The 27,875-nt window shown below is 33.8% G+C and overlaps 3 protein-coding genes across 12 annotated transcripts in view; all 3 read left to right on the top strand.

Moving 5' to 3' along the window:
* LOC106174618 (peptidyl-prolyl cis-trans isomerase G) overlaps nt 1-22,769 on the top strand; it is an 84,476-nt gene extending 61,707 nt beyond the window's left edge. For 8 of the 10 annotated variants that reach the window (XM_087018517.1, XM_087018522.1, XM_087018523.1 and 5 more), the window contains one exon: nt 21,510-22,769. The gene's annotated coding sequence lies outside the window, so the exon portion shown is untranslated. The remainder of the gene's footprint in view (nt 1-21,509) is intronic. The other 2 variants (XM_087018520.1, XM_087018521.1) reach the window with 2 other exon arrangements.
* LOC106153222 (uncharacterized) lies at nt 4-21,499 on the top strand. The gene is made up of 4 exons (XM_087018528.1): nt 4-3,671; nt 5,055-5,121; nt 10,712-11,261; nt 19,547-21,499. The coding sequence occupies exons 3-4, from the start codon at nt 10,712-10,714 to the stop codon at nt 19,552-19,554; spliced, it is 558 nt and encodes a 185-aa protein (XP_086874654.1). The 5' UTR covers nt 4-3,671; nt 5,055-5,121; the 3' UTR covers nt 19,555-21,499.
* Nucleotides 11,295-19,130, top strand: LOC147760707 (uncharacterized). The gene has a single exon (XM_087018516.1). The coding sequence runs from the start codon at nt 11,303-11,305 to the stop codon at nt 18,992-18,994; it is 7,692 nt and encodes a 2,563-aa protein (XP_086874642.1). The 5' UTR covers nt 11,295-11,302; the 3' UTR covers nt 18,995-19,130.
* Nucleotides 22,770-27,875: the final 5,106 nt, after the last annotated feature.

The following is a 27,875-nucleotide window of genomic DNA, read 5'->3' on the forward strand; positions in this document are numbered from 1 at the left end:
TGTAAGTTAACATAAAAATTCCAATGGGCATGGCTAAATCTTTGTTGTAAATACATTAAGTTGGAAATGCCCTTTCCATTTAAATTCTTGCTTTGGCATATGCAGTTATTAAATATTATTGTACCATGGCTCTGGTGGTACATATGGTGTCAGTCCAGACCCATCTCATCTGCCATATCTGCCAACATTTCACCATTACCGCTTCTCCTAAACTACAAAGGCCTGTGTACCCATATTTTGGATTTAGGTCACACATAATCTCAACTCGTACCACATAAATTTTGGGCTCTGTCGCTGAACTGGTCTAGGAATGGCAGTCCTCACAGTGCACCCTTGTCCAAAATTTGCAAAATTAAATGCTAAATATCTCGCAATTATGGGAAAAAATTACTACAGATGGCTGAGCAAAAGTCATGTGGAGACTTCAAATTTGCCCTTGGATTTTACCTTTGATGCTTATGTCAAGGTCAAACAGGCCAAAATTTTTTGCAAAAAAAAGTTTGTGCTGATTTTCAGAACCTACACAGACATAACCTATAATATTATGGGCAGGTGTTACACTTTGGTTTGTCTTGGGGTCAACAGGTGCATTGTCAGTAGCCATTAGATGCCGAAACTGAGTACTGTCTTATTTTGGAACCTTAAATGCAGGTTGCTTTTGAAAATCATCAGTGTCTGTACATAAAAATTACACCAAATATTGTTTGGAAAATTCTGATGCATTGTTGACATAAAGGTCAAAGGCAAAATCCAAGAGCATATTTTAAGTCTTCGTCATCGTCGTCATTGCCTTGCACTTTCACTGATAACTCGATAAGTGGAACACCATTTAACCTTTTGACTTGAAACTTGCAGAACTGATGAATGTTCATAATACACAAGTCAAGTTTGAAAATCAGCATCATCGGGCCATTTTTATGGAAGTTATGCTGTTTTATTCACTTTTTTTTAGCATTTATGCAACACCGAAAACATAACAGGTGGAAAACCGTTTTAACTTTTGGCTTGAAACTTACAGAAAGGATGATAATTCATAATACACAGGTCAAGTTCAAAAATCAGCTTGTATGCCATTTTTATGGAATTTTTGCTGTTTTTTCAACTTTTTCAGCATTTATGCAACACTGATAACCGTTTTTCCTTTTGGATTGAAACTTAAAGAACTGATGAATATTCATAATACACAGGTCAAGTTTGAAAATTGGCATAATCAGGCCATTTTTATGAAAGTTATGTCGTTTTGTCACTTTTTTCAGCTAATATGCAACGCCTATAACACATTTCAAGGAAAATCGATTGGCCAATTGTCTTGAAATTCACAGGAGTAATCAGTGTTACTAAAATACAGAAAATAAGCTTGATTGGTTAAGTTATGCCTTTTTATATAAGTGCTAGTCACATTTGGGTGGTTAGTTTGTAATTTTCCCCTAGCTTATCACTAGCTAAGTTCAGAGCTATAAAGTCACTTGCCTAATTAAGTTTCAAGTGGCCATTTAATGAGATAACATAAAATTCACTTGTCAGATTTTTAAGTTTACATTGACGGGTATCTATTTTATTCTGTTGGAAGACCATCAAAAATGGGGGATTGATCAACAAAGATAACTTGGAATACTGCCAGAAGATATCTCTGGATCCGCTCCTGTTATTGACCATGTTAGCTGTTTTGCATGATTTAAATTTATTTTTGATTGACTGTGCTATTATAAGCATTATTTATTATTGCATTAAAATTGAAAAAATGACCTATTTTCTGCATCTTAATTCGAAAAACAAGCTTGATCAGTCCAGTTTTAATTAATTTTTTATTATACATAAGTGGTTTTTCCTTAGATTTAATTGTTAGTCAGTTTCATTATTGAACTAATTAGATTGATAAAAGTTTTTTTTTTTCATTTTGTGCATCTTAATAATATAATAGTATTGTTAGTTGATTATATAAAAATGAAGATAAACTTGTTATTGTGTATTGTGTAATAAAGTATCAAAAATGGAAATAAACTGATATCATCACAGTTTGTCAGATTGAATCATTCACTATGTTCAGAATTTCAGAATAGAACAAATAGGACATTTAAATTTTATCTATTGATTTTTTTCTTTTCTCAACAATTTTGTTAGTGGATCATATAAAAATGACTGTAAATTGATTATTTTGTTTTATGTAAAAATGTGTTATAAATGAAAATAAATTCATTTCAGTACGGGTACCTTTGTTTACATTTTGGTGTTTTCAAGGTGTGACTTTGAAGCTCCATAGTCCTTGAAGACATTTACTAGTCATATTTTCTTAATATCCGTGTAACCTGCAGTGCATAGTTTTAAGATTGGTGGTGTTAATGATTGTAATTTTGCATCAAAATGGAAGGAAACCCTATTTTGAGCACTGTCGCCATATAGCGAACATTATTGGAAAACCATTTCACTTATTCTTCTGAAATTTATAGGAAAGAAACATAGGACTAAAATCCATGTTCAGTTGGTAAATTAATCGATTGGTTAATTCTTCTGGAAGTTATACAGGTTTCTGTGAAAATTTAATTTTTCACATATTTTGTTTGAAAATTTTAATAACTGGTTGATTCTCCCCTTTAATATATAACTAAATAGTCATGATCTGATTAACTACAATTAGTGATGTGATCAGTACTGTAATATACATGTACTGGTGTCAGTGTCTGCCTTCGAAAGACATTTCAAGTTAAAAGCAATAGTCAGTGCTACGTACTTTTCAAGCTACAAACAAAAGACAGTACTAATTAATTTTCAAGTTACTTTGATATATTCTTAGAAATGCAATGCAATTTAGAATTTAATTTCTATGGCATACTCAAAAATATAAAAGCCGCATTTTGGATGGAATGTGCAGCAGTAACTGCAGTTTTATTACACTATGGGTTAATTCTAGTGGAGAGTTGAACATATAAGCCATCACACTTTTTGGGAAGATTCTATCCTCTCATCATGAGATTACCCATAATCCCAAAATTAGTTCATTTGACTAATGAGATGCAGTGACCTACAAATGTGCAGTGCAGCTACTTACAAGTCAGGGATTGACAAGGTTTACAGAAGTCTGGTAAGTTGTAAATTTCAGTTTAATATTCATAGGTATGTAAGGGGAGGAAATTTTACTGCTCTTGAAAACAATTTAAGAGCAAATATATAACAAAAAGTCTTAATCAACAGTTTAAAACATTATACATAACATCAGATGCTGAAGATAATCATGATGTTAAATCTGAATCCCAAAGCTTTATCTGATACTGTGTAGTAACTTTTGGAATTGTGCATCAACATTGCTGATCAGAAAATGGAGAAAAATTAAACTTATTGAGGAGAATTTGCCCTTAATGGATTTATAGGGCGGAATGGGTTTTATGATGTTGAAAGTAGCCTGTGGTTATCGTAAGGGGTCAAGCTTCATTCTATGTCACAGTAATTGGTGATATTACTGGTAGCATTATAATATATTTCTTGAGTCACCTTAGTTTCTTCTCAACAGTGGTGATGGGGAAAGGCCAAGGTTTATGTTTTTGATACACCGGGGTATTAACATGAATGCTGGATTAAGTAGTCTTTATTTATTCATCGGGTATATATCATATTCTTCCTCTGTTTCTTCCAGCTCACAGTTGAAGCAAAGAAGCCACCCAGTGTGCCATTAGAATGTAAGTATTGTTTTATATTATCTAAGTACCAGAAATATGCATTTTATCTAGATAGCTACTAGTACTAAAGAAGTTTAGTACATAGAAAAAATAATACTTGTAGATAGGTGGAAACCTTATTGTAGGCAATATGTGGGTAGATTATTTTGAGACAGCAGCTTTTTATGACATTATTTTATTTATATAAAACCATTGTTTGTTTTCCTGAAAACTAAAAAGCCCATGTCTACTCTAGGGTAGCCCTAACACTCACCAATTTAGCCAAATGCTACAACTGACTTAAATTGGCTAAACAAAAAGGGCTTGATTTGGCTAATTTTAGTCAAATTAAAACCATTTGGATAACAAATTGACAAAAAAAGTGGTGATTTGGCTAAGCGAAAAAAATTGCTAGCACTACCGCAGCTACTTATTGGTTTTTTTCTATTAGAAAAATGTCAAAGTAAGTTTGATGCTGTAGAATGGACCCCTAAAGCTTAGTTACTGAACTGCTTGAGCTAATTTTCAATTGATGACCTTTCTTAGAGTTTCGAATGACCTTGTATATGACAGATGTAGAGTACTATGAAATTTATTTAGGTATCAAATACTTTTCTTTTACTCAGATACTAAGGTTGAGCTGTTCATTGGTAAATACTTGTACTGATTCAGTTTTAAATAGGCTCTCTGGGCTCTTATAGTCAAATTTTCAAGAGATTTACATAATATTACACATGTTCGTGTAAAAAAATTCCCAGGTACACATTTTCTTTAATGATTCAACATGCTCTGCACCTGTATAGCATTTACAGAGTATGAGGGTGGCTAACTGTGCAGAATGATTATTTCAAACAATCTTTCTTAGGTTTATATTGAGTCTCAATTTTTTACAGCAAGCCTGTAGTATATTCAGGCTAGAATGTAGACTTTTACAGTTTTGAAGACAATAAGTAGTTCATTTACGGTATACATGTAAAAACATGCTTGCTGCAGAAATGGGGGCCAGATCAGTGTTGGACTTATTTTAATAGTTCTCACATGTGCTTCTCACAACAGGACACCCCAGATTTCTATCCCTTAATTAATGCCACATTTCTTTATTGGAGAGAAATTGCCTCTCATGTATTCACTGGACAGAATGGGTTTTATGGTTTTGAACAGCTGTGATATAAAAAGCAGTATTGTTAAGTGTACTTTGCTCCAAAGGACGTCAATTTTTGTTCTGTATCACAGTTATTGGTGATGTTACTGGTAATATTTTAATAAAGTTAAAGACATCTCTTTACTTTAAGTTTCTTCTCAATAATGTTGCTGATAAAAAATAAAGCAGTAGGATTTGGCTTAAAAACATCGTCTTTCCTTATTCATTGGGTATATGTCATATTCTTCCTCTGTTTCTTCCAGCTGACAGCTGAAGTGTAAGAAGCCACCCAGTTGAAGTTAGTCAGCATAATCAGTGTGCCAATAGAATGTAAGTATTTATTTAGATATTGTCATTTAGGTCTCAGGATCATTTAAGTACCAGAAATGTGCATTTGATTTAGATAGCTACTAGACACTAAGTACAAAGAAAAGGTTATATATATATATATATATACGATGCTTTATGATAGGCAAAATGTGGGTAGTTTATTTTGAGACGGGGAAGGTCTTTATGGCATTATCTTATATAATACTGTTGTAAATTTTTCTAAAATCTTAAAAGTCTGTGTCCACTGATTGGTTTCTCCATGTGTTAGAAAAGTCTCAAAATAAGTTTTTCACTGTTTTAGTCCATGACTGCTTGTTAACATTTAATAGTTGCTTGAATATTTTTATATTCATCTAGTAGGCCTTTTCATAAATACAATGCAGTAGTACACACATCCACTGTTTATTCCTCTCAAAATAAGTGTAAACATAAATGAAAAAATGTATAGCATTTACAGAGTATGAGGGTAGGTAACTGTGCAGAATGATTATTTCAAACAATATTTCTTAGGTTTATATTGAGTCTCCATTTTTACAACAAGCCCATAGTATATGGTATTCAAGCTAGAATGTAAACTAAGCAGATTTGTAGATGATAACTAGTTCAACTGTGTAAAAATGTGTAATTGATAGACGCTTGTTGCAGAAATAGGGAATCAGTGTTTTGCTGATTTAACTTGTCATCCAGATCATCATCTTTTGGGCTGAGAAAATCTTTTTTTTACCCCTTTGGAAACAGAATGAGTTTCTAATACAGGGTAGTAGCATTCTTATAACTTTACTGTGCCTTTAAATGTAGTACACATTGATTTGAGAGTGTCATTATTAAAGGTAACCATCAACACCACACTTCAGCAACTTTTAGAAGAGATTAGTTCATTTTCCCTGTCCCCATATTAAGAGGTATGTTTGATTAATAAAGGGATTAAGCTTAATTGCTTTCAAGCAGACAGTCAGTCTATCCCACCCAGCTGTAAGTTGACTTAACTTGTGTATATTCCCTTTGAAGATTTATTATAATGTCTAAATTCATCATCCATACAAGGGATGAACAATTTAAATATTTATTAATGGAAGGATTTTATTTAAATAAATTGTGAAAGTAGCTTTTTGTATGTGATGTACAACAAACAAGTGGTTGAAAAGTGTTATTCATTCTGTATAACTTCAGTGAGGTAAATTTGGCCTTTTTTTTTTTTTTTTTTTTTTTTTTTTTTTTTTTTTTTTTTTTTTTGCAACATGTTAAAACATGGAATTTTTAACCATGTCAAGGTTTAACCAAGGGTAAAGGGTAAATATGATGATATGATATGAAAGTGATATTCGTTAATAGTGAAAATGATATAAAGTGACAATTAAAATTGTCAACCACACTTGAAACACCACATATATGCTTTATTTATTCATACTTTCTGCACCAGACTGAGCTGGTGAAAATGTACATAGATAAGGTAATAGCAGCAATAATAATAATAATGATAATAGTAATAGTAAAATACATAGATAAATAGCACCAAAATTACATATATAGGAATGTACCAATTTTTCTACTATGTGAACTTAATTTTCGTATTTATAGTAATTATTGATGGACATCATGAAGTGAAAGACGTAGCACAGTTTCTTTTGTTAAAAGCAAGGTTAAGGAATTTGGCCAAGGAGATAATCACTGTTTCGTTTGGATTGTTCATTATAAAGTGGAATTTATCTTTGTTGTTTAAATGTGCAAAGCATGTGTGTCTGCTATGTATTATTTTAAAGAGTTCTTTTCTGTGATCTGTATACAGAGGGCAGGTAATTAAGAAGTGCTCTTCATCCTCTATAACTCAAGAGTGGCAGATTTGGCATATTCTATATTCGACTGGTGTTGGTTTACCCTTGACGTGGCGACCTGGTTCTATGTGCAAATTGTGGCTGCTGATTCTGAATTTGGTTAGGGTTTGACGTTTTTCTTAATCTTGTATTATATCAAGGTATTTTTCTTTCTCAAAATGAAGTTTGAAAGTTTTATACCTTCTCAATTTGACATTTTCTTGTGATATTCTACTATGCCAAAGTTGTATACTACTGTCTCCAAGTCTAACACTAAAAATTTCCATGAAGTTTTTGTCTACTTTCTGTTTGAGCCATATGTCTCCAAACCCATTTTCTACAAGAATTTTCTTTACTCCTTCACTCCATGACATACTATGGCGTGTGTTGTGAAGGTTAGTATTTGACAGAAGATCAAAGTGTTTTAGTTCATGCAAGTATGCCCATTTTAGTAGAACACCATCATCTAAGTGTAAAATTTTGACCCAGTATTTGATTACTTGTATTTGGATTTTTGTGTAGCTTGGTAGGTACCCAAGTTCTCATCGGACAGCATAATTACAAGACTTACAATGCACCCCTAAAAGCTGCTTGCAAAATTGAAGATGTATTTTTTCTATTGGCGATTTATCATTAAATGGAGTGAAACCCCATATTTCTGCTCCATATGTTGCAACTGGGGAAATCAGTGTGTCATAAAGCTTTTCTTTTACGGAGGTGGGAATGGTACTAGCTAGAGGAAGATTGCGCTTGAGACTAAAAAAGGCCTTTTGTGCTCTGTCATGTAGATTTTGTTGTGCAGGGGCTAGCGAGCCGGATCTTGTGAAGAGGAGACCAAGGTATATGTAGCTTGTTGCTACTGTTACCAACTGGTTATGGAAATAAAAATTTTCTGTATTAACCCTAGTGTGACCATGTATTTTTCCCTTACTATTAAAAACAACAACTTTTGTCTTTTTTACGTAAACAGATAACATCCATCTGTCACAGTATTCTTCCAAACATTTTAAACTGTACTGAAGGCCTGAGGCGCTTTCCGAAAACAAAACTAGATCGTCGGCATAGAAAAGACCAGTAACAGGTTTTCCATCAAGTGATGGAGCTTTGCTTTGGGATTCATCTATAAGTCTAAGTATGTCATCAATGTATATATTAAAAAGGAAGGGGCTCAGTGTATCTCCTTGCTTAACTCCTCTAAATGTTGGGAAAGAATCTGTCAGTCCATGAGTAGTTTTGACACATGCGGTGGAGTTTTCGTATATTAATTTTATGTTATTGTAGAATTTTCCACCTACATCTAGATTAAGCAGTTTGAAAAGCAGACCATTCCTCCAGACACAGTCAAAGGCCTTACTGAAATCCACAAAACATGTATACAACCGTTTTTTTGACCTTGAGAATTTTGTTATCAGGGATTTTAGTATAAATAGATTATTTGAGGTATTGTAGCCATCCCTGAATCCAGCCTGGTTAGCTATGGGAACATTCTTTTCTGTACAGAAAGCTTTCAGTCTGTTCAAGAGAAGGGAATTGTAAAGTTTGCTGACACAACTTGAGATGGAAATACCACGATAATTGTCAACCACACTAGGATCATATAAATATATACATAAAGTTTGTGTTAAATTTCTATTACAGTTGAGTCCTGAGTATTTCCTAAGGCATAAATATTGAAATGATTTTTTTTCTGCAACTGACTCATTAGAGAGAAGTTGTGTATCTGCCAAAAGTGTAAATGTACTTTTCATTCTTTCTATGAACTTGGGTGTTGAATTCAGATATGCCTACATAACCACATACACCAATGCATGTTCAGTTACAGAGTTACAAAAGTACTAAAAATATGTTTTACTCACATACAATAAGTTATCTCATGGTTGTAAATGTGTAGCTGATTCCCATTCAGTTTGTAAGAGCTATGAAGCAAGAGATTCTTTTTCTATTATTTTATAGGTTAAATAGGGGAATCTAACGTAAGACTAACAGTTATCAAAGGTACCAAGTTCCTTTATTTTTTGCTTTGTTCTGTAATGAATCTGTGTGGAAGCTAGTAGTAATTAGATTAATTTAATCTTAGCTAATTAAGATCATAGGTATTTTGTTTGAAAAAAGTCAACCTGGTACAGATATTCTGTAAAAAGAGAAGAAATGTTATCATTGCACTTCTCTTCAGTAGCCATGGCTTCCTAATTTCACTGGTTTTCTGACAACTTGATTAAAGCATATCAATACATTATATAAAGAGTAAAACAGTAAAGAGTTTAAAGCTAGGCTGAGCAAGTTTGAACATGTTCCAAAAGTGCTATTTTCTCGTGCAAAATTTCCTCAAATTTTTACTAATGATACAATCCTTAGATAATAGTGTTTTTGAGTGTATCTGTTGTCATAAATTACATCCCAGTCTAATAACTGAGCTTTGACATCTTAAGACAAATGAATGTGTCTTATTTAAACTTGTTACCATGCTCAACATTAACTCTGCAGCTATCTCCATGTTGTAAGTAAAGTCCAGATCATTCTAATCATGTCCAGTTGTATTTTCTGTAATGTCAGGAAGATGGGCACAGCAATTTTTATGGTTTTTAAAACATTCACTATTAAATTGTTCTTATTCTTTTAAAATGGTATAAAACATTGAATCTAAGTGCAGGGTACAGGTTTACCAAGCGCTTGTACTATGAGAAAGATACTTTTTTCCCCCCATGAAAATTTCATTTGGCAAGAAAACCTTACATATACGGATGAATATTTTATGTTGATTTTTAGTGATGCTTAAGTTCAGCTCCCAGTAGCAGTTACAAAGCACTACTTGAGGCTTTCAACCTCATCAACTTGGCAGTAAATAATAATATACTTCATTTAGAATAGTGATAAGTTAAGATGCATTTGGATTAAAGGGATAATAACTCTTTGTATGAGATCTATATTTCACAATAAAAACATTGTAAACAACTCATAGAAATATGATATATTTTGTTTTACCACAAAAATGAAGTTATAGCTATTATTCTGATATCCGAGCTTGTCATTGGACCTTGTGATCTCCATAGATGGCTATACTCTGTAATAATCTCTTTAAAAGATTATTGAAAAAAAAACTTTTTAGAAGAAAAAAAACCAACAGGGACTAACTTTGAATGTAGAAATGAATTCATTAACCATTGGTAATTATGGGGGAATTGTTGTTTGCTCAAGTCTGGGAAAATCCATTTTTTGGCCAAAACAAATAGTTATTATCCTTTAAATGTTTTACCAAAAACCAACTGAATGCAACCATATAGTTTCAGATACTTAAAGCAATACCAAAAGACATTTTATATTACCCATAAATAATGTGTGAATGGTGTCTTTTGCCTGTTTTCTAAGCCATATATAAACAGGACTGATAAGTAGCCTAGATAAGTAGGCCAAATTTACCACCAACAAATAAAAAAGGTACATTTTAACATTTTAAGTGTTTTTTATGGGTGATAGGTGATTAATTTGGTCTGTCTTTTGCCATGTTGACTTACCTTCACTAAATACAAGTAACTAGTAGAATTGGTTTACATGGGTTACTGGGAATTCACTCTCCACTGATTCTCAATTAACATGTACCTTTATGTTTTTTTCAGTTCACTTCTTCTTAGTCATGGTAGTTTGTGGAAGGACTCTTATCATACAGTTGCACTCAAAAAAAAATACTGTTTACCACTCTTTCATTTTCTATTAGATTTTATCCCTTTTAACCAGCTTGTTATATTCTTGGCAATAAATATAGTATTTTTATTCTTTTCTAGATGCCTCGCTTGAAAAAACAAAGTTTGACTACAAGAAGGGCACTACAGAAGAAAAAGACCAAAGAAAGTAGACAGAGGGTGGCTGAGGCAAACAGGCCTCTTACTGTGTCTGCTTCGGCAGCCACGCCCACTTCGGTGGGAACTGTGTTGTCTGTGGCTACTTCGGTAGCCACGCCCACCTCGGTGGGAACTGTGTTGTCTGTGGCTACTTCAGTAGCCACGCCCACCTCGGTGGGAACTGTGTTGCCTGTGGCTACTTCGGTAGCCACGCCCACCTCGGTGGGAACTGAGTTGACAGAGTTTACTGAGTTGACAGAGTTTACTGAGAATACTGAGTTTACTGAGATTACTGAGACAACTGAGATTACAATTGATTCAGATGATACTGTTCATGCAGCTCATAAAGATGCTACAGTTGATACAGATGTTACAGATGCTACAGTTGATACAGCTGTTACCGATGCTACAGTTGATAAAGATGTTACAGTTGACACAGCTTATCCTGAAATGCCTGTCAGTTTGAGTGCCACTATTGCTGCAGATCCTTCAAGTAAGTTTATGAAATATTCAGATCCTATTGCACCATCAGATATGTCAGCCTTACTCATTAAGTCAAAGATGCCAGTCAACCCAAAGCTCTCAGCAGTACCCCACAAATTAAAGAAAAAATCAGTTCCTTCTGAAATTCCAAAAAATGATCCCAATATAATGATTTTAAAAACATCTCTAAAACCTTCGGAAAAGAAAGTTCATGTCAGAAAACTTGATACAAGATTTAGAAAAAATTCAAAAACGGGTTTAATTGACAAAGATGCCAATTCATTTCAGTACAGAAAAGTACCTTTGACAAAACACACTGGTAATTCCATTACCTCTGATTCCATCTCTTCCTTTTTTGATAAAACAAATTTGCACAAACCCCACATGAAAATGCTACATGATGAAATGAAGAAGCAGTTAAAATGGACAGAAGACAAACAACAAAGCAAAACTGACACAGTGAGAAAAACTCTCTTGGATAGTTCACTTATGGAAAGCAGTGGCACTGACAGAAATGTTTTGAAAAGAAAGAAGAATAAAATCAGAATGCGACTTCTTAGGTCTGATCCTAAATACAGGAAAACGGAACAAGAATCTCAGAGACTAAAGCGTTCTCATTCTGATGTGAAGTCCAATATTCTAAAGCAAAAGCAGTTGAAAAGGTCTGATCCTCATTACAGGGAAACTGAACAAGAAGCCCAGAGACTAAAGCGTTCTCAGTTTCATATGAAGACCAATATTCTAAAGCACAAGCAGTTGAAAAGGTCTGATCCTGATTATAAATGTACTGAGAAAAACCAAAAAAGATTAAAAAGAACTGATCCTAAGTACAGGGAAAATGAACAAGAAGCCCAGAGACTTAAACGTTCTCAGTCTGCTGTGAAGAATAATATTGTAAAGCATAAGCAGTTGAAAAGATCTGCTCCTCATTACAGGAAAACTGAACAAGAAGCCCAGAGACTGAAGCGTTCTCAGTCGGATGTAAAGGCCAATATTGTAAAGCACAAGCAGTTAAAAAGGTCTGATCCTCAGTACAGGAAAACTGAACAAGAAGCTCAGAGACTGAAGCGTTCTCAGTCAGATGTAAAGGCCAATATTGTAAAGCACAAGCAGTTGAAAAGATCTGATCCTCAGTATAGGAAAACTGAACAAGAAAATCAAAGACAAAAACGTTCTCAGTCTGATGTGAAGAACAAAATTCTAAAGCATAAACGGTTGAAAAGATCTAATCCTGATTACAAAGTTACTGAGAAATACCATAAAAGGTTTAAAAGATCTGATCCCAATTTCAGAATATGTGAAAGGAAGAGTGATGCAGTTTCTAAGCGTAATAAGAGACAGAAAATCAATACTTCTCTTCAAGAATTGATACAACAGTTCCACAAAAAAGTTGCTGAAGGTTGTACTTACACATGCTGTGTATGTCAACAACTCTGGTACAGACATTCTGTCATAAATAGAGAGCCTATTTTGAATATACAGAATAATGCAGTTAATCAATGCAGAGAAGCTGGTGATTTATTCAACAGTAATTGGATGTGTCAAACATGCGCTTCTCATTTGAAAAAGAACAAAATACCTCCATGTGCTATTGTGAATAGCATGTCATTTCCAGAAAAACCCAGTTTCTTGGATTTAAAACCTTTAGAGTGGAGATTAACTAGCCCAAGGTTAGTTTTCATGAAGCTTCATCAAGCTCCACGTGGAAAACAATACAAATTAGAAGGGAATGTTGTAAACATACCAGCAGATGTAACATCCACTGTAACAAAGTTACCAAGAACTGAGACCGACAGTTCAACAATTAAAGTTCAACTGAAAAGAAATGTGAAATTTAAGAGTTATGCATATGCTCAGAATGTAAGGCCAAACAAAGTACTTGAAGCAGCAAATTGGTTAACTGCTAATGGAAAACTGTATCAAGAAAAAGGAATAACTGTAGACCCAACATGGAAATTAGAAGATAATCCCTGCAGCTCTAGCACATTAGAACAAACGGAAAAGGGGCATACAACTGTGAATAACTTGAATGAGGAACAAATACATAACTTACTAAAAGAATTTGTTTGTGTTGAGTGCCCTTCTGATTGTAGAAATATCCAATTTTCTGAAGAAGGGCACCTTATGGATCAGGATGGTGATTTTGCAGATGAATTCTTTGTCATTTTAGACAAGCCATATAAATATGACCCATCTGTTAATGTTGACAAATTTGTGGCTACTATTCAAAGTGAAAGAAAAATCAATGGTACCTCACAACACCCTCATGTTTTAGAAGTACCTGCATTCAAATCACAAACCAGAGGCAGATCAAGATATCGCATGAAGACAAATAGAATCAGAGATTCTAGTAGAGTAGGAATTGAAAAACTCCTTGCTTATAAGCGTCACCATGTACTTAGAAAATACAAGCATTTGAAACTAAGTTATTATGGCTTGTTCAAAAGAAAAAAACAAGGTAAAACATGGTACTCAAGATACTTCAGGACTGTAAAAAAAATTCGACACAGAGTAAGATATGTTTCACACTTACAAAAAGAGTTATCATACATACAGCAACGACATTTATTACCTCAGTTTTGTGAATCTGAAAATGAGGTACAACATATACAGACTGACGATACTTTATTTTATTTTATGCCTGTAGATGCCCTGTGGCAAGAGAAAATGACTGACGAACTAAATTTACAATTGAAGCGTCCTCACAATTGGCCTGATACTAATCATAATATTCTCTTGACAAAACCTAGCCAGTTAAAAAAAGTTATTGGAGATGGAAATTGTTTTTTTCGAAGTTTGTCTTTTGCCATTACTGGTTGTGACACATTGTACAGTGACGATCACATTATACTTAGAAACAGAATCACCAGTCATATGAAGCAGCTTGAGTATGCTTTTTCAAGTAGTATGTTAGGTGATAATGACAGGACATCAGCAAATTATGTAAGAAGAACAGGCATGAATAATGTAAATGTTTGGGGTACTGAAACAGAAATACTTGCTGCAGCACATTTACTACAAACTGACATCTATGTCTACTGCAAGCCTGCCAGCTCTTGGAAATGGTTAAAGTATTCAGCTAAATTTCTTGATCAGAACAATCATTCACATGAGACAGCCATTTACCTGCAAAACACTAATTCTGATCACTATGACGTAGTGCAAAATGTATGCGACTTATCATTACCTGCTAATGGCATAAGCAAGAACTTACTGCAAAAGGAGGAGGTGACACGGGCTAATTCAGGTAGAGATAAATACTCACAGTCAAATGATACTGAAGATTGGGATGAAATTGATGACAAAGAAATGAAACCTGGTATAAGAGATACAATGTTAACAGGCAGAGACTTCTTGGAAGACACAGAGAGAGAGAAAATTTACTCTTTTGCACCTGGTCAAGAGGGTCAGCCGCTCAGCATATTTAGAGATGAACACTGTGAAGAACTGGCTTTTCCAGAAATATTTCTTGGCAATGCACGGCCTGCAAATAAAAGCAGACTTGTTCCCGTACACTACAGTGACATCTGCAAGTCTGAATTAAGACGCAATGACAGAAGAGCATCAATGTGTGTTGACAACATATTTTTTAAGGCAAAAAAATTGCAGATGAAAAGATTGATTGGGTCAACTGCTCTTGCTGTAAGAAAACATAAAACAAATGGAAAGAAACTCACTGCAGGAGATTTTAAACAGTCTGGAGCTGTTGAGAAACTTTTACATTTTGATGAAGGTTATACATTCTTAAGAGGAGTTCGTGGTTCCCCCCCATATTTTGAGAAAGCAAAGAAAGATTTATTTGCAATGATACGCCAGCTAGGATCAGCAACTTTTTTCTGCAGTTTTTCTTCTGCTGAAACAAAATGGAATCATTTACTCAGAACTCTGGGTAAATTGGTAGATAATAAAGATTATTCAGATGCACAGCTAGAACAACTCAGTTGGGATGAAAGATGTCGCTTGATTCAGAGTGATCCTATTACTTGTGCACGACATTTTGATTATCAAGTGCAGTGTTTGATACATCATTTTCTGTGCCACAAGGTAGCACCATTAGGTAAAATACAAGATTTTTTCTACCGTGTAGAATTTCAACATAGAGGTAGTCCACATATTCACATGCTTCTTTGGATAGAAAATGCACCTATATACGGTGTCAATTCTAATGAAGAAATTATACAATTTGTTGATAACACAATTTGCTGTAGCAATCCAAATGAAGATGATCCATTAAAAGAACTTGTATCTTATCAGACACATAAACATACAAGGACATGTATAAAAAATTTGAAAAAATCTTGTAGATTCCATTTTCCTCAGCCTCCAATGAAACAAAGTGTAATTTTGACACCCCTTGATGATGCCTCTCAGAAGAAAGAATATGCAAAAATTTGGAAGCAAATTCATAATATTATAAATGACAGAGATTTCACAGGCATTAGTCTCACATTTGAAGATTTTTTAAATAAAGTGCAAGTCTCAGAAAAAGATTATATCTTGGCAGTGAGATCTACAATCAAGACTGATACATTGTTCCTAAAAAGACTCCCAAGTGAAATTTGGATAAACAATTATTCCAGGTCATGTTTACAAGCATGGAGAGCAAATATGGATATTCAGTTTGTTTTAGACATATATGCTTGTGCAACATATATTGTAAATTACATTTCCAAAGGACAAAGAGGCATGTCTGATTTACTTTATCAAGCTTGCAAAGAAGCTAGAGAAGGTAACAGTGACATAAAACAGCAAGTCCGTCACATTGGAAACAAATTTCTTAACAATGTTGAAATTTCTGCTCAAGAAGCTGCTTACATCACTTTACAATTACCCATGAGAAGAGCATCTCGTTCATTTGTATTCATTAACACCACACCCCCTGAAGACAGAGTACGATTGCTTAAACCTCTGGAAGAAATAAAAGAATTAGAAGATGAATCTGACAATATTGAGTCTAGCAATCTCTTGAAACGTTACAGCAAACGCTTACCTTCTTTAGACAATGTTTCCCTTGCAGATTTTGCTGCATATTATGACAACAATTTAAATGTTATGAGTAGAAGCAAGAAGAAATCTTCTAGGTTATTAGATACAGATGGCATGCCCTTGGAGAAGCACGACCTTGATAATTATGAGGATGATATTCAAGACATTCCACATGAAACAGACATTATAAAACGAAAAAAAGCAAAAATTATTCGCAGTGTTTGGTTCAGTAAGAGTTTATATCCTGAAAAACATTACCGTGAGCTTTTGATGTTGTATATTCCATGGAGAAATGAAGAATCTGACATTTTACAAAATTTCGAAAGTTATGAACAGAGATGTACACATTTGGAGAATGAGATTTGGGAACAACAGAGATTGTATTCTCCATCTCAAGATGAATTGCAAAGAGCAATGACAGATCTTAATAACATGGATAGTGAGGATGATGATATGTGGGCCACTGTTGCACCAAATACTGAGTGTCAAAATGAAGCTGATCAATGTGAACCAAGTGATGTGGTGCAGTCTTCTGATGGTCTGTCTTATGATTTAGCAGAAGATTTGGGTATACATGTATCTGCCAAAAGTTGCACTGAAGAAGAAATTGTCAATAAAGAGATGTCTGATATCAGTTACTTTCAAATGATTAGAAACATGAACAAACAACAGTTGGAGTTTTTCCATCATGTTTTACATTTAATCAAGTCCAATTCTGATCCGTTTCATATATTCCTGTCTGGAGGTGCTGGTGTAGGGAAATCATTTGTCACCCGTGCTCTATATCAGGGTATTTTGAAGCATTTGTCAAGTTTACCTGGTGAAGACTTTCGGACAATTAGAGTTGCTTTGGTTGCTCCTACAGGAAAAGCTGCTTATAATATTGGTGGCCATACAATTCACAGTTTACTGAAAATTCCAGCAAATCAAAGTTTCAAATACAAAAGACTCAGTCCTGATGTGCTAAATAGTTTCAGGTGCAAACTTGGATCACTTAAAGTTCTCTTTATTGACGAGGTTTCAATGGTTGGGAGTAAAATGTTAAGTTTCATCAATGAACGGCTCAAAGAACTGAAAAACAATGACAGACTGTTCGGAGGTGTTAGCATTGTGGCTATAGGTGACCTTTTTCAACTGAAGCCTGTGTTTGATAACTGGATATTTGAAAATCCTGACAATGACTATTGTCCATTAGCTACTAATCTGTGGCAGAAACATTTTTACATGTATGAACTGACCCAGATCATGCGTCAAAAAGACAGTAAAGAGTTTGCAGAAATTTTAAATAGGCTTAGAGAAGGAAATCATACAGACAAAGATATAAAAATTCTCAGTGAACGTCAAGTTGATAAATCAAAAACTAACCGACAACCATTACTTCATGTTTTCCAAACAAATGCACTGGTTGAACATTTCAATCATGCAAATTATCAAAATGCAAAAGGAGAAAAATTTCAAATTGCAGCCACTGATACAATCACTGGGCCTGTACCAAAACATTTAGAAAACAATATCAGAAAGCAAATTCCATTTGATCATAAAAAAACCATGAATTTACGAAGGATTCTGCATATTGCAGTTGGAGAAAGAACAGAAATTGTCCTGAATGTTGACACAGAAGATGGCATTACTAATGGTGCACCAAGTGTTATTAAACTGGTAGATTTAGACAGACAAATAATTTGGGTACAATTTGATGCAGAGGACATTGGCAAAAATGCCAGAAGAATGAACAAACCGTTATACAGTAGCATTATTTCAAAAACATGGACACCTATCTTTCCTGTAAAAAGACAATTTCACCTGGGAAAAACAGGACAATATCAAGTCGTGAGAAAACAATTTCCACTACAGTTGTCTGCTGCAAAGACAATACACAGATGCCAAGGTGACACATTGAAAGAATTAGCTGTAGATCTCAGTGGTAGAAAAAATGAACACATGCATTATGTTGCACTAAGTCGTGTAGAAAAATTAGAAGGATTACATATTTTGGAATTAAATGCTGGTAAAATATGCATTTCTGAAAAAGTTAAACAAGAAATGAAACGTTTAAGACAAGAAGCACAACTTGTAAAATCCGTATCATTTCTATACGAACAACCAGATGACCACTTTAAAATAATTCATTGGAATTGCCGTTCTCTTCACAAATACATAGAAGATATCAGAAAGAGTTATGATGTAGAGGAAGCAGATATATGTGCTTTCACAGAAACCAGATTTGCCTCTAAAGACTTAAATGCTAAATACCAAATAAAAGGTAAATATCTACACCGAAATGATAGTTCTCTCTATAGACAGCATGGTACTGCTATCTACAGTCGCCATAGATATGCAAAGAATTTTCCAAAAAATTACAATTCCTCCGGCATTGAGATAACTGTAACACAATTGGAACAATTTCCTGCCTTTGTCATCATCACAATTTACAGTCCTCCTCATGGTAAAATGCAAGTTCTTCTTGAGACATTGAAGAATATTATTGGGGCTATTGATAAGGCAAACAAATGCATTATTGTAGGTGACTTTAATGTAAACTGGCTCCATGAAAAAAATGCAAGTGCCCTCAGAAAAATGATGTGTCATGACCTTCTGTTTAAGCAGTGTGTCACAACTCCAACTACCATTTATGACTCGGCCTTAGATCTTGTCTTTACAAACTTTGATCATGCAGATCTTAAAATAACAGTTTTGCCTACTTATTTTGGTGATCACTTTCCAGTCTGTATGTCATTTCCCAAAAATTGCCTTTAAATATATAGAGGAATTGCTCCAGAGTTTTTTCAAACCTTAGTACTTCCAACAACATCTGTTTAAGACACATACATAGCTAAACACATATATTATGCAAAAGTTTCATAGAACAATACTACAAAGAAAGCACATTAACAAAACCATAAAAATTAAACCCTTCTTTTAAAAAAGTTACATTTATTTCTACCAATTCATGTGGAGAAACAATGCCACACCCATTTAAGTTTTGAAGAGTCATAATCCAACATATCACTCAATTCATTTGAAAAGCAGTTGATATGACACATCATCAACCAACAAATTATTCCAGTATAAATATTTTCATATTTCCTTTATTAAGCTACACTTATTAACCCTTTCACAAGAAATAGTAACTAGCACTTCATCAAATTGGCATTTCTAACTCTTAATTACCTGTCTTCATCTGTCTTCATTTTTTTTTGTAAGTTACAGTTAGTCATACATTTTCACACATTATTGTACTTTTCTTCACTTTTATGAAATTATACATAATATATTGCTAAATATATATTTATAACTATCATATTTTAGACAGATGATGAAGGCAAGGACATTATCATCGTATCAGATAGAGTTGTTGTTCAAGAAGAAATGTGTCTTATCACAAGTGACTTAAAGGATGACATGAAGATGGAGAAAAGCATGGCTGAATTGTTATTTGATACCATAAAAAGTTGGTAAGGTATATACATGTACTTAAATTTACATGTATCATCCTGACCTACCCTTATTCCTCATGCTCCTCATCAGTAACAGAGTTTACCAACAATGCCATCACAGTTTGGAAATTAAGTGGACTATGAAGAAATATACTGTGTATTTAATGTCTCTAAACATAAAGAATTTGATGGCACATAGTTTGTTAAAATAGTTCTGTTCAGAAGGTTAGTGTAAACATGTTAAATTTCAAGAGCAGTACTACTAATTTCATGCATTAAGTTATGAACAATTTGATGTATAGCAGTTGTAAGATAGGGTAAGTTTTAGCCAGTTTGGAGACTAAATATGAGTAGATTTTTTTTATTAATAGAATCTTTATTTAGTGCTATTTTGTACTGTTACATTCAATAAGGTAACTTCATTAAGATTTCCAGTAAAAAATTCTTAATAATACAGTAAAGATGGCCAGCTACATCTGTGTGTTAAACTAAGGTATTTGATTGGTACAAATAGTTATTTATTTTCTAGTCGGTCAAAGAGTGTAATAAAAATGTGTCACAATTTGGATATAATAGGCCCATGAAGAAAATATGTTGTCTGTTTAACACATCTAAAATTAAAGAATTTGATGGCACATAGCTTGTTAAAATTGTTCTGTTGAGAAGTTTAGTGTAAACATGTTTTCTAATTTAAAGGATTGCACAACTAACCATTTGCACCAGGTTAAGTATATAAGTGTAGAAAATGAAGTTCTTTGTAAAATAGGAGTTTTAGCCAACTTACTAGACCCGTACTATGATGATATAATTTAGTTTTTATTATTAGAACTCTGAACTTATTCTCCCCTTTGCACTGATACAATGTCTTGTTTAACAAAGTAACTTCATGAAAATTTCCAGCATGATTTTTTTTATAATACAGTAAAGATCATCATCTTCATCTGTGGGTTAGACTAATGTCTTTAATTGGTGCAAAAATTGTTGATATCTTTCCTTCTTAAGAGTTTTGTAAGAAGTTTCAGGTCTTTTGTTTGTCTCAGTGTTTATGTAGTATTGTAAGTGAATAAAACTTGTGCAACAAGTCAGTTCTTTGTTCATGTGTCTCTTAGTTGTCTCCTACATCTGTCCATATCATCATCATCCAGCACTTTCATTGATAACATGTTAAGTGACAAACTTTTTTACCTTTTGTCTTTAAGCTTGCAAAAACGGTGAATATTCATTAAATACTGGACAACATCAAAAGTCAGTTTCATCAAGTTGTTTTTGTTAAAGAGAGGCATTTCTTGTGAAATATTTCATTTTCCACATATTAAAGGCGTAACTTTGCAATTCCATATGCCTGAAGACCTTTGCTTTGTAAGTGTGAACTTGAACTCTCATGGGCCTGAAGCCTTATGCTTTTACTTTCATCGGTATTACATGTTGTGCATAATTAAAACTTGATGTTGACTTTGCACTGAAGTGTAATGTATTACTGCATCAGAATTAACAGTATCCTATTTTGGGCATGATTATTTTCTGCTTTTTGTCTGTACATTTGACAGCTTTGCTGCCTTGTTTTTTTTGTCAGTACTTTTGACAGCTTTGCTGCCTTGTTCCTGAGTAATGTCTGAACATTTGTCAGCTTTGCTGCCTTGTTTCCTGTATTGTGTCTGCATATTTGCCAGCTTTGGTAGTTTTTTTTTTTTTTTTTTTTTTTTTACCATACAAATGCTCTTACTCCAGCTGGTGGTACAATACTCAGAGGCAGTATCGCCTTTCTGATCCTTTAGTTTTGTATTATTTAAGACCACATCTTGTTTGATATAAATGAGTAAGTGAATTCATTGTAGCAGTGGATCCTTATCCAGGAACGGGATCAAGAGAAGGGAGGCATCAAAGCCAAGATCAGAGAGGAGCAGTAGTTATAGCATTTCCTCCTCATCCTGAGAACAAGAGTGCTTGCTTGAAGATAACCATGAGGACTATTGCTTCAGATTAAACACAAAAATCAATCTTAAAACTTATTTTGAAGATTCTTCACTGCTTTTGTCATACACACCCTAGTATTACACGTTTTGTGTATTTATTGTTCTTCATTTTTGTCGTGGATTATGAAATGACTGATTTAGTAACAATTCCATTGCCTTAGAGGCATGTAACAAGTGTTCATTAGATACATTTGTGCAGGAAGTGACAAATTGGGCATTTTAATATATAATCTTTTTCCTGTATATTTTTATATCAATTTAACAGTTGTCTTAAAGTCCTTTAATATTCAATTCACTAGTTATAGACCGTTTCTGTATGGGGAAAGAGAGATATAAATAGAGCACAATTTGTTCTTCTCTAGAGTTCATGAAATATTGATGCCTGTAGGTGGTTGAAATAAAAGAACGTGAATATATTTATATTATTATTTGTATTATATTTGTATTATATTAGGTCTTGCTTTGTCATAATGTCATAGTTGAAAGACAGTGTATCATTTAACTTTCAAGTTGTAAAGTGCTTCATTTTTTAAATGACCCTAATTTGCAGTTTTGCCATCTGCATATTTTATAACAGTAAGACCGTATTCCCATTTGTATTCCTCATGATAATGTGTTCACAAATAAGTGATCCTAAACCATTTACAAGATTTAGAGGAAAATAAGATTGTTCCATGTTAACTGTTAACTTTGTCAATTTTACTGTCAGCATGTACATGTGCTCCACATCAACAAATAAATACAGCTGCAATTGATATGAATTACAATTTTCTTGAAGGATAGGGAATTCTAAATGGCATAACATTCTGGTCTCAAAACCAAGGGTGACAGGATATGAAATCTTGAGAGAAAAGCTGATTTTTAAAAATTTATTAATACCTGACTGTTGAAGCTTCAACATGATGGACCCCATGGAAGCTTATAAAAGATTCAGTCACTTGGTATGTCTGGTAGAAAAAACTTGTGGTAAATTTTCATGTAAAGAATGCTATAAATATATAACATTATTTCATGAGACTAAAAAAATTTACTGTTGAACATTTTATAAAGGCATGTATTATTATGCATACAATTTCAAAAATAAACATTTCATATATTATTTGATATTTTCTGATGAAAATACATCTGTGTAGTCTTTTGTTAATAATCATAAGTGGAAATGTTTCATTCTGTACACAAAATGAAAAAGCAGAAACGAAGCATTAGGTCACACAGTGACCCTGCTTAGTGTGTATTATGAGACTGAACACTCCTCACCAATAAATCACTATTTGTATCAGTCCATTATAACAGCTGTGCTTCATTTATTGAACGGTTTTTGACATTTCGTTGGTGTCAAACACTTCAAATATCAGTATTTGTAATTGTCATATACCTTTTAAATTAAAAAAAATCTTGATTAGCATCACAATGAAATAAAATTACATTATGTACCTGTATAATTGTGTAATGACGTCTTTACTTTGTACGGCAATCGAACTTTTAGTACAGTTTGAGACTAAAATTGTACTCCCAGACACGCAAATATTGCGTTGTGTTTGCTAAGGCTTCGAGTTAGCAAGTGGGTGCAATAGCCACCGCAAATAGCAATCAATCGTTATGCTTGAGTGTGGTGGCAATTCGCGATGCTTACGTGTTAAAGAGCCCATGATGTTGTTATCAAAGAAACTAGAGCTGTATCAATGTGCAACTCATACTGTTAAATGGCTTGGCTCAGATCTCACTGCCAGAAACCACAAACTATATTTAGAAATTTATCTGATCCTATGCCCATCATCTGTGGTGTGTCTGGAGGATCCATCCTAGGTAAACTCGTGCTCATTGTCTTGATAAATGATCTCCCATTCAAACAACTTCTGAACAAAATCAAAAACTAAACTGTGATATGAAATACAATATAAATAAAAATGGTCACCAATGTCAAAAAAAGTTTTATTACTACGAAATAAAAACATGAACATTTACCTGAGAACAGTAAGAAGCTATTAGTGATTTTTTATCTTATGAGCTCTGAAAAGACCTAGGGGATAGCACAGTATGTCAGGCACAGGGGTACGTCCCTACTAATCGGGTGACCGAGTTTCGTTAGTATCATGTGAAAGCACGGTGTCCTTTCTGTGTCCTGTAATACGCCCCCATTTCAGGCCTACCAAACTACCAGACTCGGCACCGAATGATCCTGAATTCACCGGTAGATCGATCAGATCGCATTAAACAGTATCAGACGCTACACCGCTCTTGCCTAGTACGCGATGTCATAGTGACGATTCTCAGCGGGGTTGAAAAACATTGCATCACCACTCAAAATTTGTTCAGGGTATGATACTGTGTAATGCGATCTGACACACACCTTGAAAACGGGTAGTGTGGTCTGATCTACCGGTGAATTCGGGATCATTCGGTGCCGAGTCTGGTAGTTGGGTAGGCCTGCATTTGAGAGTAAAAAAAAATTACATGCCGACAACAAGCCGCTGATTGGGAATTTATTTTGCAACCAAAGCGATGCATGTGCCTCCTTTCTGTGACCACACGTTGCCAGGATACAGAAAGAAAACCATCCAGTATAAAGGAGGTTTTCGACAGAAGTCAGATTATGTGTGGTTGCACTTTTGAAAATCAGCTCTCTTTGTGTTATTGCTCTTTATATAACAACCTGTTGCTTAAATGACTACATCTATTACGATGTGGATAGGGGGAAGAAAAACATCCATGATACGAAAATCGCAAAAGAAGGAGCAATGATTTTTGTATCATTATGCAGCTGAAGGATAATTCTAAAGAAATCAGTAAAGTAAGTTTTGTAATATTGCATGACCTATAATTAAATGAGGTAAAATTTGAGGCGTTTTTTGAAAAAATAAAGATTTTTTTAAATGTAAGTCAAGATTAATAGTAAATGGTTATGCCTGATAACTTCTGCCCTCATAAAAGGTATTTGGTGAGATTTTATTATTCATATCTAGCAAACATTTTAAATGGTGAGCATTTTCTTCCCCATTCCCCATTATTCATAAATTGAAGCAAACACCCCCTGCGGCATTTTTTTTTTTTTTTTTTTTTTTTTTTGGGGGGGGGGGGGGGCGGACAAAATCAGGCATAAACATGGGAAACAGGTTCCAGTGAATGGGCACCTAGAATCCTGTGCTACAGTAAAAATTCAAATTTCCCCTTCTATCACAATTATTGAGGTGTAGAAGCTAATAGTAGGACTTGAGAAGAACAATTTATTAAAATATTTGAGTCAAAATTGAATGTGATGTAAGTGCACTCAATCTTATTATTTATCCAAATGTGATTGTCAATTAAGTCACAACTATGACATGACAATTCACAGCTATGATGTCATAATCACATCCAAATAAACCCTGAAGAGGCCCAGTAGGGCCGAAAGATCTCGCAACAAATTTTCAGTGTTTTTTCTATAAATATAAATTACTACACACAAAAGGAATTTTAAAAATTCAACTATATATATATATATTTATATACACACAGATTTGGAGGGGGTCTGGGGGTCCTGACCCCCCCTTCGATTTCTGAAAAAGGTCACATGAATGGTCCCCTCCTGAAATTAGAATTTTGACTAGCTGAATCATAGATCTAAACCGTAGCAAATGGCACTGTTTGCCCTCTGAAAAACTAAATTTTCGGGGGGCCTTCAGCGGGCCCTGAACCCCACGCGAAGGGGGGGGGGAGGGACGGCTTGGCATCCTCGGACCCCACCTTCAAATAAGCCTGGATCCGCCCCTAATATATATATTATATATATATATATATTAATCCCGAAATTAAGTTATTTTGTATAGTTTACGTGTATGAGAGATCATACTTTGCACCGAAGATGAAAATGGAAACGATGGTAATGTACAACAACCCGATTTCGTCACCCATCAAAATTTGAGACGAAGGTAATATATATATATATATATATATATATATATATATATATATATATATATATATATATGACATAGACATCAATAATTCAACATGGCACCGATCATCATGTGAGCACGCTTTCCGCTTAGAATATGCATCGTATTTTGCTTTATATTAATAAATAAAAAATGTAACATTGAGCAGATACAAAGATTAGGGAAGAAAACACTTAACTTCACTTAGCTCATTTATTTTTTCTCATTTAATATTCACGTGACCGGAATATTACGTAATCTCCACTATTTACGCTAAGTCCCTGTGTACCATGAAAATCTGACTCCCCTAAAATGTGACTCCCCAGTCAGATTTTCATAATGAAAATCTGACTCCCCAGTCAGATTTTCATTATGAAAATCTGACTCCCCCGTTGAAATGTTGACTCCCCCCCAAAAAAACATTCATTAATCTCATTTTATTTGAGTAAATGACTATGATTTTGTAGTATGCATAATGGATGATACATTGGCACTTTTTTGTAGTTTGCAGGTGAAAATTTTCATAAAAAAAAAGAAAAATTAAAAATGTGCACATAATGAAAATGTGGTTCCCCTATGAAAATTTGACTCCCCTACAAAAAAACATTCATTAATCTCTAATTAATTTAGTATATGACTGTGATCTTGTAGTATGTAAAATGGTTGATACATTGGCACATTTTTTTGTAGTTTGCAGTGAGAATTTTAATGAACAAATAAGAAAATTAAAAATGAGCACATAATGAAAATCTGACTCCCCCATGAAAATTTGACTCCCCCTCCACAAAACTTCATAAAACTTATTTTATTTTGAGTATATGTCTGTGATCTTGTATTATGTAAAATGATTGATACATTGGCACATTTTTTGTAGTTTGCAGTGAAAATTTTAATGAAAAAATGAGAAAATTAAAAATGTGCACATAATGAAAATGTAGTGTTTTGACATGGGAGTGCAAAACCTACAAGGATAAAGATGGATACTTGTTTTAAAAATATTGACCAAAATTTTCATCATCAAACTTTCAAATAATGACAAAATATCCATCTCTATGCAAACTATGTGGAAAACAGTGGTATGGTGACTGAATATAAAATAGGTCCTTTTCTCAATGGGAGTCCAAATCTCATGGGTGTAAAAATAAAGATTTTCATGATTTCCTTTTCATGCTTTCACTATTTTATCGTCAAACCTTTAAATATTTCCAATATATTTTTCATAAAGTATCCTAAAAGAAAAGGTGTTGAAATGATCATCAAATATTAAATAACTTTTTCATAGGGGAGACAATAGGCGATTAAGTGGACATTTTTAATTTTCTTATTTTTTCATGAAAATTTTCACCTGCAAATTACAAAAAAGCGCCAATGTATCCTCCATTTCACATACTACAAGATCACAGTCACATACTCAAAATAAAATAAGATTTATGAAGTTTTGTGGAGGGGCAGTCATATTTTCATGGGGGAGTCAGATTTTCATTATTTGCTCATTTTTAATTTTCTTACTTTTTCACATAATTTTTCACCTGCAAACTACAAAAAATGTGCCAATCTATCCTCCTTTTCACATACTACAAGATCACAGTCATATACTCAAAATAAAATAAGATTTATAAAGTTTTATGATGGGGGAGTCAAATTTTCATGGGGGAGTCAGATTTTCATTATGTGCACATTTTTATTTTTCTTATTTTTTCATTTGAGTTTTCACTGCAAACTACAAAAAATGTGCCAATGTATCCTCCATTTTACATACTACAAGATTACAGTCATATACCCAAAATAAAATAAGATTTATGAAGTTTTATGATGGGGGAGTCAAATTTTCACGGGGGAGTCAGATTTTCATTATGTGCACATTTTTATCTTTCTTATTTTTTCATTTGAATTTTCACTGCAAACTACAAAAAAATGTGCCAATCTATCCTCCTTTTTACATACTACAAGATCACAGTCATATACTCAAATAAAATAAGATGTATGAAGTTTTGTGGAGGGGGAGTCAAATTATCATGGGGGGAGTCAGATTTTCATCATGAAAATCTGACTGGGGAGTCACATTTTCATAATGAAAATCTGACTGGGGAGTCACATTTTCATGGGAGTCAGATTTTCATGTTACACCTGGGCCGAATCTGAATGGAGAAATGAAATTACACGCTAGCTGTGTTTTCGGTGTCTCGCGTGTCTGAAGGAAACGAAACAGAATTGGGTCATAACATCTGTGATTGCACGCTCAGATGACAGGATTTCCTTATACATTGTTGTTTTATGAAAAGCAGAGTGTATTTCAGGTATTTAAATCCCGAAA

The sequence above is a fragment of the Lingula anatina genome, chromosome 7, assembly GCF_051362555.1.
Source record: "Lingula anatina isolate TDL-2025a chromosome 7, LinAna3.0, whole genome shotgun sequence".
NCBI classification, from domain to species: Eukaryota; Metazoa; Brachiopoda; class Lingulata; order Lingulida; family Lingulidae; genus Lingula; species Lingula anatina.